Below are 11,174 nucleotides of genomic sequence, written 5' to 3' on the forward strand. Positions count from 1 at the left end.
CTTAATAAATGAATGAATAAATGAATGAATGAATGAATGGGCAACAGGGAAAGCCTCCATCTCAATCAATCAATCAAATTAAAATAATGATTAAAAGTACAATAAACACATAAACCAGCAATATAGCTGTTTATTCTCATTATCAAGTCAGATGCTACTGCGCATCATCGTGCGTGCTGTCCTTTTACACAGCCTGTAGAGCCGTGGGTTATCTCCCGCCAGCATCACCACAGACGTGAGGAATGCATGGCGCTGCCCTGTTACCACAGCTACCACATCACTAGGCGAGAGGAATTTTCCCACTCCATTGTGATCAGGACCACCATCGTGCACGTGGTCCCTTGTTGACCAAAACAACGTTCTGTGGCACATGACTGTATTTACAACCCCATTTGACAGTGCTGGAGAGGTTAGCCACCTCCCTAAGGTCCCAGAGCCTAGTTATGTGGCAGAATTGAAGTTGCAACATGCTGTCAGCTTCCAGAACCCTGCTGCATCCCTCTCAGTTCCCTACATGAGAAAGAAACAATGTGGGAAGGAGTGGTAAGGCTGAGACACTCTGGAGGTACAGGCGGGGCTCGGGAGGAGGCCGTTCTTCCACACATAGCACTGTTAAACTTTTCAGAAATACCGTTTCTCTCCCATTACATTTTGCCCTTCTGGGCTCACATGGATTTCATAGAGCGCTGGTCACCAGAGACGGGGTCTTGGAATGCCCGATCCTCCAGTGCAAGCCCCTTTAGTCCTGCGGACTCGTACCAGGGCCCATTTTCTTTCTCCCAGCTCCTTTCCTCCTTCCTGCATGGTTTGGCCTGTCCTTGCCGGGCCCATCTGGGGCAGGGCTGTCCCAGCCCAATAACAAGTCCCTGTCTCCCAAGCCGGTGTCTGCAATTCCGCTCCTCCCTCCTGCGCTGGCCGTTCTGTGTGTGTGACTCACCTCCTCTTCTGTTTAAAGCTGCCCACTTCATTCATCATAGACAGCAGTTCATCTTTCCAGGTGAGTCGTTTGCATGGTTCCATTAACTGCCCCTTGCTGTGACCCCTTCTGTCCAGCCCACCTGAGTACCTTTGGAAGTGCTTGAGTCTCCCTCCTCCTGTTCTGAGAGCTGGCTGCCCATGGAGGATGGGAAGGGGGCAGGGCAAGTGCCCTGGAGGTGGGCCTCTGACATGAGAAGTTCTTGCTGGGAGGGACCCTGGAATCCATCCCATCCAGCCCCTTGGCACAGAGACTGCAGGTGACTTCTTTCACAGTCACACTGCCAGGAGATGGCACAAGCAGGACCAGAACCTGGGTTTATGGAATGGGGGGAGGACTTTTCACTATTGCCCGATGAGCATCTGTCACCATATCCTCCCTTGCACAATGATGGGAAACTACTGCCTTGTCTTACAGAAGTGGAAACCCATTTGGGAAGTTCTGCAGGCTTCACTTACTTAGTGGGTGTCACCTTTCTGTGCCTTACCACACAGTGCCATCTGCTGGCTGTTGCTGGAAATGCCTCCTTATTGCAGAAAGTTTAGAGGAAAAACCTTACAATAAGTCAATCCATTGAGTTCTTTCTGCAAAGATTGTTTTGTACATTTACTGTGTACCAACCTTTTCATTCCTGCCCCTAAAGTGTTTGAGATCAGTGTTTTTTTTCTGTAACTGATGGTGATGAGAATAACGGTGTTTAAGACAAAGACTGTAGCTGTTTTTTTTCTTGGCTTGAACAGGACTGTCTTGAGTCTCACAGCATTTTGGTCACTCCAGGCTTTTCTATTCCCTAAGCCAGCTCCATCAGGGAGCTGACTTGCAGCGTCTGTGAGCCCTTAGAGACGTCCATATGGCATTGCTCGGGTGTGTGCAGGGCCGCGGTCAGGAGCCTGAGAACCCGTCCCAGGAGGCTTCCTCTGAGCAGCTGGGCGGCCTCTGCAGTTTCACCCGTTTTTTGTTGTGGTCCCCTGGTTACTAGCTCTAGGACGCACACAGGGGTTACCCCAAAACATTGGGAAGACATGGTTCTTCTCCCAGAAGAGCAGTTTTCCCATTTTCCCCTGAAGATATGTCACAGGGAGGGCAAGGAAATATTTCTGTTAAAGCAAACGTGGGCACATTTTGGAGCAGAATGTTTGATACACTCTTAACTTTTAAGGAAAAGCATGGGGCTTCAGAGGCATTTTGCCTTCCCTCTTGGGGTGCAGTTCCTCCCCAAGCCCCCCCTCTTCCTGCTCCCCTCATGCCCTCGGCATGTGTTTGCCTTCTGTGGAACATTGAGCCGTGTTGGATAGGTGGAAATGCCAGGCCCCCACTGATAGTCTGCAGACACACTGTGTCCAGGGGAGGCCTCATAAGTACAGGTTTCTAAGGTTCTGATCCCCAGAAATTGTGCACGGGATGTCGGGCATATGTGTGCATTTCCCTGATAAGAAGGCCCACTGCCTCTATCAGATTCTCCAAGTCCGTGAGGTCCCAGAGATGTCACAGCCTGTGGTTCGGATGACCTTCAAAGGCAGAAGAAAGCCCTAGCAGGAGGTCGAGGGAGGTCTTTGTCCACACGGGCAGGAGAGAGGCCTCTGATAGCTCCAGCCACTGCCACTTCCTGTCTCTGTTTTTGCAGAAGGAACGGGGAGTGAGCAGCCCATGATGGCCCTGGGACCACCAGTCTCCCTGTAGCACTTGGTTCCATGCTGGAGTAACTCGGTTTTGGTGTCCCTGGACGTGGGACTTTCAGTGCTAAACTGGGAACACCCCAGGCACAGGGATCAGCCCCAGCTGCCCACTTCTGGACCCCTGATATGTGGAGTTTCCTCCTCTCCCCTGAGAGCTTCTCCACAGTGACCCATACCCAGAAGCCGAGGGGTTGGGGCCTCTGTGCTGGAAATCCCCAGCAGCTGCGCCCGGCACCAGGTGTCACTAATGAGCCACCTGCGCGTCCTGCCACAGCCTCGCTGGCCAAAGTGAGGGTGTCTCATTACTTTCAAGGGTTGTCACAAGCAGCCCTGGCGTCCAAACAGGAGGAGCTTCGGCCACCTGTCCAGTAAATGAGAGCCCAGTTTGCTTTTACCACTTGCTTGTGTGGGGCAGTTTGGCCACTGGGGAGTGGTGGTAATGAGAATTCTCACCCTCCCCACCTGCCCCGAGCCCCTTGCTGAGACAGAGCTGTGTATGCAGAAGCAGGAGCTATGGAGGCTGTGTGCTTGCAAGGTCCATGGAACGGCACAGGCTGGTCCTTGTGGAAGTGCTGGGGAAACACGAGGCAGCCGCTCAGGGAGAATCAACCTCTCCGGGGCGCTGGGTTTGAGGGCGGTGTCTCTTGGGGGAGGGAAGCGATCTCATGCTTTGCCTTTGCTTTGTGTTTCCTCCAGACATTTCGGCCTTTGCACAGGCAGCCCCACTCCCCGAAGCTGCCGACAGTACCCGGTAGGCATCCCTAGGCTGTGTCCACGTCCCTGCCACCTCCCACACCACCCTTCCACCTCTGGCCAGCCAGATGCAGAACTCCTGGCCCTCATTCGCCCTCTGGGCCAGTGAACTCCGCAGAGGGTTTTATTTGCCTCCTATCAGTATGTCAACATTGGGTGGGGCCGAATATGAAACTGGAGCAGTCTTGGGACCCGGAGGGGTGGACAGAGGACAGTTGGAGTTAGAGAAGCCTAAGAATAGCTCCTGTACAGAGCCCTTTCTCTGCCAGGCCATGCTGAGCACTTAACTCACATTCCCACATCTCATCCAGCCTGGCAGTAGGTATCAAAGTAGATGTCATCATAACATGCAGCCAGCCCAGAGAGGTTAAGAAATTACATAAGGTCACACAGCTAGGAAGCAATAGAGCCAGTTCTCCAAGTCAAGGCCACCAGATTCTGAGTCCTATGGGTGTGCTCGGAGCCCCCGTGCAGCAGTGTCACATCTGGAAAGGGGCTTTGGGGAACATTGCTCACCTCTCAGCCCCCACCACCTTCAAGTTAGCCTGGGAAGGCTGAGGCCGCACAGGGGCAGGCCTGGCTCTCAGCCTCCTCCTGCCTGTCCGCGCGGTATCCACGTGGCCTTTCCCTTAGCCAGATGTGAGTCAGATTAAAGACCTTAGTCTCAGACCTCACCTGGGAGTCCTGCCAGATGAGAGCAGAGCGGCCTCCCTCAAGGTCTCCTTGACAAACCCTGTTTTACTCTTAGGCTTAACGACCAGCCGAAAGCAGACGTGTTGGAGGCTCACGAAGCAGAGGTGAGGGTGACACACATGAGTCCACAGATGGCCCCTCCCTCTTTTCTCCCTTTGCCGTCTCAGAATGTGCAGGGGGCTTGAGAGTGAGTGGGGTGGGTGCTGGGCCCTGGCAAGGGCTGTCCCAGGTGCCCACTGCAGAGGTTCATGGCAGGGAGGAACGATGATGACTGTAATGGAGCACGCTTGTCCAAGCCCTGTCTTCCCCATGCTCCCCAGGTGATTGTAGCCTGGATCAAGAACCACTGCCTTGAACCTTGAACATGAGTGTCAACTGAGCCTGGATCCCTCCATTGCATTATGGCTTGGAGAATGTTAACAGACTGATTTACTCCTGCTCAGGGAGAGCCAGAAACTGTGCTTAAACAAGAGTTCCAGAAGGATGGGTGCAGTGAAATTCATCTATGCTAGGGCCGCTCCTGCCCTTCCCTAGACACTTAGATGTTGCTCACAGGTAGATCTTGGAGTATTAGCAGGACGAAGGGCCTCGGGTCACTGGGGCAACTGCCACATATTGTGGATGAGGGCATTGAGGTCCAGTGATGCTAAGTGAGCCGCCCGCTGTCCACAGCAGCTGGGTGCCCTGGCAGAATACCTCTCTCCTCCCTTACCTGGCAAGGGCTCCAGGAGAGGGAAGAGAAGTCACGGAGCCCAGATCTTCTGCCCATGCCTGTTCCTCCCTGCTCTCCTTTCAGGCTGAGGACCCAGAGGCTGGCAAGTCAGAGGCAGAAGACGATGAGGACGAGGTGGACGACTTGCCGAGCTCTCGCCGGCCCTGGCGAGGCCCCATCTCTCGCAAGGCCAGCCAGACCAGTGTGTACCTGCAGGAGTGGGACATCCACTTCGAGCAGGTAGAGCTGGGCGAGCCCATCGGTCAGGGCCGCTGGGGCCGGGTGCACCGCGGCCGCTGGCATGGCGAGGTGGCCATTCGCCTGTTGGAGATGGACGGCCACAACCAGGACCACCTGAAGCTCTTCAAGAAAGAGGTGATGAACTACCGGCAGACGCGGCACGAGAACGTGGTGCTCTTCATGGGGGCCTGCATGAACCCGCCCCACCTGGCCATCATCACCAGGTAACCCAGCCCCAGGCCCTCATGCTGGGTGGCCGCCTCAGCCTCCCCCTTCCCAGGAAGTCACGTTGTTTGGATGCCCTAGAAGGTGTGGAAATTCTAATAGAGGCACAAGGAAGAAAACTAAAAATGGGATATAACTTCCTACTCACGTAACCTCACTGACACTAAAAAATAAATATGGGCTGGTGCAGTGACTCATGCCTATAATCACAACAGTTTGGGAGGCCAAGGTAGAAGGATTGCTTGGGGCCCAGTAGCTTGAGACCAGCCTGGGCAACATAGTGAAATGCTATCTCTACAAAAAATACAAAAAAATTAGCTGGGCCTGGTGGCAGGTACCTGTGGTCTCAGCTACTTGGGAGGCTGAGGCAGAAGGATCACTTGAGCCCAGGAGGTCCAGGCTGCAGCAAGCCAAGGTCATGCCACTGCACTCCAGCCTGGATGACAGAGTGAGACCTTTCTAAGGTTATAGAAAATCAAATGTCCATCCAAGATACGGAGTGAAAGCCAGTCGTCTCCCACTGCACCTGAGCGCTTCTCCCCAAAGTCAGAGACACTATAAACAGTTAACATCCCTTCTGTTAAAATGAAGACATTTGCATATACTCACATTTTTAACCTGTTTATTCCTTCTTATACAAATGCAAAGGAGAGATCAGGCTGGTTCATGCCTTCTGCGCTCAATAACGGGTCTGAGGTCTGCTCTCTTCTAACACATGCATGGTATCCCCATCACATGGACCGAACCTGGTGGTGTGCTGGTACATGTGTATCAACCAGTTTTGGGTCAGTAGGGAGGGAAGCCCTAATTTGTTACATCCATCACTTTCTGTGGTGTAAATATTCTCACCATGGTCAATTTCAGACTGTCAGCGTGACCTCCCTGGAGTGCATTAGAGTTGGAATGAGTCATGTAACGCTCATGAGCTGATCACTGGTGGTCCCATAATTTATTTACAGAGCAAGACTCTGTCTCCAAAATTAATAAAAAACAAAACATAATTAATTAATGAAACACAAGACAGGGTCTTGTTCTGTCGCCCAGGCTGTAGTGCAGTGGTGCGATCTTGGCTCACTGCAGCCTCCACCTCCTGAGCTCAAGCAGTTCTCCTGCCTCAGCCTCCCAAGTACCTGAGATTACAGGTGCACACCACCACACTCAACTAATTTTTGTATTTTTAGTGGAGAGGGGCTTTCACCATGTTGGCTGGGCTGGTCTCAAACTCCTGACCTCAGGTGATCCGCCCACCTCAGCCTCCCAGAGTGCTGGGATTACAGGCATGAGCCACTGTGGCCTGCCTGAAACAGGAAAACATTCACTAACAAAAAAATCTTACTTTGTTTAGAATATGCTGAAGAAAAGTGGGACACAGATAAGGAAATCACCAATACTCTACCCCTCACCCAATTTTCTTTTTTTTTTTCCTTTTTTTCTTTTTTTTGAGGGGGAGTCTCCCTCTGTGCTGGGATTACAGGCATGAGCCACTGCTCCCAGCCCCTTGCCCAGTTTTCAAAGGCTCTGAGACTCCAGAATATTTTTCTAAATTCATAGTCCTTTCCTAAGATAGCTCCCCTGGAACAGGGGAGTGACCCCACATTCTCTCTGGGTCCCTCCTCACCCTAGGTTTTAGGAGGTGATGCAGGTGGAGACCCCAGACCTCAGGCTCCTTTTCCAATAGTTACTGTGATACCCCTAACATCTCCCCCACCCCTTTCCCTCCTTGCACGCTCCATTATTGTTATAAAAATCCCATGATCAAGAAAAAATGAAAACTATAATGAGACTCTCGACAGTGATCTCCAGTGCCTTGATGTTGCCTGGTGATTGCTTTAAAAGGCCAAGTTCTTCCCCATCAGAGTGATCCTGCCTTGAACCCATCAAGCATGGCTACTCTGAGTTCCTGGGAGCTTTGATGCGCTGTTTCCTGTTGTAGGACAGGCAGGCACTGGCTCTCAGGGAATGGGGTTTGTGTGCATGTACGTGCGTGGCATCATGTGTGTTTCTGCATGTTCAGGCCAGACCCCAGCGGCCATCGGCTGGGTTAAAGATTTGGCTCACAGCTGAGGGGGTGGAGAGAGTCCTTGCAGGCAGGCAGGCACAGCTCTCCCCGTGCGCTCCACCAGGGACAGGGTCAGGCTACACCAGCCAGGACCTGTGCTTGACCCACCACCACCCTCGACAGCTTCTGCAAGGGGCGAACATTGCACTCGTTTGTGAGGGACCCCAAGACGTCTCGACATCAACAAGATGAGGCAGATCACTCAGGAGATCATCAAGGTGAGGGGGTGTCTGCTGTTGAGGGGTGGGTTTCTGGCCAGTTCCAGGGCTCTTGGCTGTTCTCCCGCCCTGTCAGCCCCCATCAAGTTGGTTTGGCAGCTTTGCCTCTGCCTCTAGCTCAGGCTCCTCAAGGGTGGGACCCTGTCTCCTCCTCCCTGTCTCTCATTCACTCACAGCTGGGAGCTGACCATCTACATGATTAGCCTTGATGGAATTGACTTGTTTGGGAAGGAACTCGGCAGGCTTTAGAGACAGTTTCAATCCAGGTCACACCCGCTGTGTGAGTCTGGGCAGGTTGTTCAACCTCTCTGAGCCTCAGTTTTCTCTCCTGTAAAATGGGAATTCTCATATAGCCTCCCTCTCTGGATTGGTGTTAGGTTGAAAATGCAATAATCTATGCATTGGGGTGCACAGGAGCCCTGGGTCTGGTGTTTGAGGAAGCTTGACCTTGATTGAGATCATGCCTGTGTCAGGTCACCCACGTGCCATTACCTGCCTTGTCAGTGCTCAGTTAAAATAGAGCATTGGTTAGAAATCACCCACTGCCACCTTCCACTTGGCAGATGAGAAAACCAGGCTTCAGAGGAGTTGAGCTCTGTGTCCATGGCCACAGAGTAAGCGAGACTCTGAGCTGAGATGGAATTCAAACCCCAGATTTCAGTTTTAGTCCAGGGCTCCTTCTACAGCTCAGATATTAGGAACATCCCAAGTTGGGAACCCCTCTGTGGGAATGCCTCTCTGTTCCCCTGCCCTGAGCCCTGGCCCTGACTGAGAGTGGAGACCAGTGATGCATATCCTGACAGAAAACCCCAGCTCATTTAGGCCCTTTATGACTTAACACAGATAATCTCACTGTTCCTACTCCCCTGGCTCCCCGCCCTTCACCCTGTTCATACCCACTACCTTTTCCAAGATTAAGGTGGCTATTTGGAAGCATGGTAACATTAAAAGAGCATGGACCCATCTGGGGTCAGATCTCAGCTCTGCTCCTTCACTGCTGTGTGCCTTGGGGCAAGTGACTTTCCCTCTCTGAACCTCGATGTATTCTGTAAAATGGGGACAGTATACTGCATGGAATGGTGAAGATCAAATGAGGGGGTTTGGGTAGAGCATCCAGCCCAGGGTGGCAGCTCCATCGTCACTGAGCATCTTCACTCCTGCCGATCTGGGGCTCGCCGTCCTCCAGGGCATGGGGTATCTTCATGCCAAGGGCATCATACACAAAGACCTCAAATCCAAGAACATCTTCTATGACAACGGCAAGGTGGTCATCACAGACTTAGGGCTATTTGGGATCTCAGGCGTGGTCTGAGAGGGACGGTGAGTGGGTCTTGGGTATCTGGGTGGGATGGGGATGCTGGGTGGGGAAGGGCGGGCCTGAGGTCTGGCCCTTTACTGTTTGTTGCTGAGCTGCAGTTGTCCCTGCAGGGAAGTTCAGGTCACTTTGGTCCTGCCCTTGTAGTTCTGGTTCAGAATCAGATTTGGGTCATGTTTGGATTCTCAGACTGACTTCCTGGAGACCAGATCACCACACTCATATTTGCCCTGGCTGTTCACCAGCTTGGCCAAGGACCCAGGATTCATTTCCCCACGATGAGGAAGAGCGTCATTTTATTTCCCCAAATCTTGAAGGGGTTGGGTTGGGAGAAAGGACCCTCCCCTGGCATCTGGAGAACCCTGAAAGGGAGTGTGGCAGTGAGGCTGCAGGACCAGTCCCAGGCAGGTTTGAGATGGACAGGCAGATCGGGGTTCCTGGTTACAGAAGCACCCCATTCTCCTAGCAAAGAGAGCTGGGCACCTTCAGAGGCTCCTCCCTGTCAATATGTATCCGTTCTTGCCCCACTTTTCTAGAAACACCTGGTCATGGCTCATTTGTAGAATTCCTCAAAAGCACCGATGCCTTTCCCAAGTGCGGGGTCAGCGTGCTGGCTCTATGTGTGTTCTCTAAGCTGTGTGTGGGTGCTCTGCTGGCCCTGGGACAGACCTGAGCCAGGCAGTCCTCTTGGCTGCCTGCTGAAAGGCCTGTGTCCCTGCCCCGGCTTCCTGGTCTTCAGGCGTGAGAACCAGCTGAAGCTGTCCCACGACTGGCTGTGCTATCTGGCCCCTGAGATCGTGCGTGAGATGACCCCTGGGAAGGATGAGGATCAGCTGCCATTCTCCAAAGCTGCTGACGTCTATGCATTTGGGTGAGTAGGGCCCTAGTGGCCATCTGTGGCAGAGGGAGGTGGGCTTTTAGGTGTTGAAAACCCAGACTTTGGAGTAAAACTCCACCTGGTCTTGAGTCTTGGCTCTGCCACTTGCTGGGTACGTGACCACATCCTTGACCTTCTGCCTCCCCATGAGTAAGATACGGAGAGAAAATAGCTCCTCCACACAAGGTCATTTCCTGAGGACTAACGTAGGTCATTGTGTTCTGTGCTTAACACTGGCCGTCAGCCCCACCCAGCCAATCTGCAAGGATGCTCACTAGAGCTGATGGAGAACTGTCCCTTCCAGGCTGGGGGAGGTGGGCGTCCTGCCAGCCAGGCTCTGGTACCCCACAGAGAGCTGGGTGCTGACCAGTAGCAATGTAATATGAGCCCAGTATACAAGCTAAAGTTTTCTAATAGCCACATTAAAAAAAGAGATGGGTGAAATTAGTTTCCCCTGTTTATATTTTATATATTATAAAATGATATATTTTATTTAACTCAGCATATCCAAAATATTATTTCAACATGTAATCAACATACAAATTAATATGATATTTTATGTTCTTTTTTCCTACTAAGAATCTGGTCTTTGTTTACTGCCCAGATTACCCCTCCATTCAACTGTGTACATTTCAGCCCGCCAATAGCCCCCTGTGGCAAGAGGTTCCCCCATTGGACAGTGTGGATCTGATGGAGACAGTCCTGTTCTAAGTCGAGAAAGCCAAGGGGATGTGGAGAAGCCAAGCAAGGCTCACCACCCCAGTCCCCTGTGCTGTCTCTGGGTGTTCTTCCCAGTGGGGTGACCTTGGCGCCATCCTTCTTCCCTGAACTTTAACTGTATCCTTTCCTGAGCACCCATGTGTGCCAGGTGCTGGGCTTGGCACTTCAGTACTCCTCAAACAACCCTGTGACAAGGGGCTGAGGCATCAGCCCCACTGAGGTGAAGCCATTTTACCAGGAGCCAGTAGAAGGTGGCAGAGCTGGGTTTGTGCTGAGGTCGGAATGACCACCCATGCTCCGGTCAAGCCTGTGCTGTCTCAGACTTCCCACCCCATGACAGCACAGGGCCCAGGTCCTCCAAGGCTGGGAGGAGCCTCCAGGAGGCCGTCGTTGCATCCCCTGAAGCCAAATGAGTGAGGAAGGTTGGAGGGGGGTCCTGATCCTCTGGCTGGGTGATGGCTGCAAGAGCCCCTGTGTGTGAGCTGGGCAGAGTGGCCCCAGAACTCACGGCCATGGCTGGGTCTCCACAGGACTGTCTGGTATGAGCTGCAAGCACGAGACTGGCCCTTGAAGAACCAAGCTGCGGAGGCATCCATCTGGCAGATTGGAAGCGGGGAAGGAATGAAGCGTGTCCTGGCCTCTGTCAGCCTGGGGAAGGAAGTCAGTGTGAGTAGCCCCTGCCTGGGAGGGGCAGTAGGATTGGGGGTAGG

General features: G+C 52.7%; 1 protein-coding gene across 1 annotated transcript in view; it reads left to right on the forward strand.

The window, feature by feature from the left end:
* The first annotated feature begins 529 nt into the window (after positions 1 to 529).
* KSR1 (kinase suppressor of ras 1) overlaps positions 530 to 11,174 on the forward strand; it is a 16,854-nt gene continuing 6,209 nt past the window's right edge. Inside the window, 9 exon segments of the mRNA XM_017519487.2 lie at positions 530 to 997; positions 3,349 to 3,403; positions 4,154 to 4,202; positions 4,895 to 5,274; positions 7,458 to 7,505; positions 7,507 to 7,552; positions 8,739 to 8,872; positions 9,607 to 9,738; positions 10,995 to 11,130. Coding sequence (XP_017374976.2) covers positions 670 to 997; positions 3,349 to 3,403; positions 4,154 to 4,202; positions 4,895 to 5,274; positions 7,458 to 7,505; positions 7,507 to 7,552; positions 8,739 to 8,872; positions 9,607 to 9,738; positions 10,995 to 11,130 — 1,308 coding nt within the window. The 5' untranslated portion in view covers positions 530 to 669.

The sequence above is a fragment of the Cebus imitator genome, unplaced genomic scaffold, assembly GCF_001604975.1.
Source record: "Cebus imitator isolate Cc_AM_T3 unplaced genomic scaffold, Cebus_imitator-1.0 Scaffold751, whole genome shotgun sequence".
Taxonomy (NCBI): Eukaryota; Metazoa; Chordata; class Mammalia; order Primates; family Cebidae; genus Cebus; species Cebus imitator.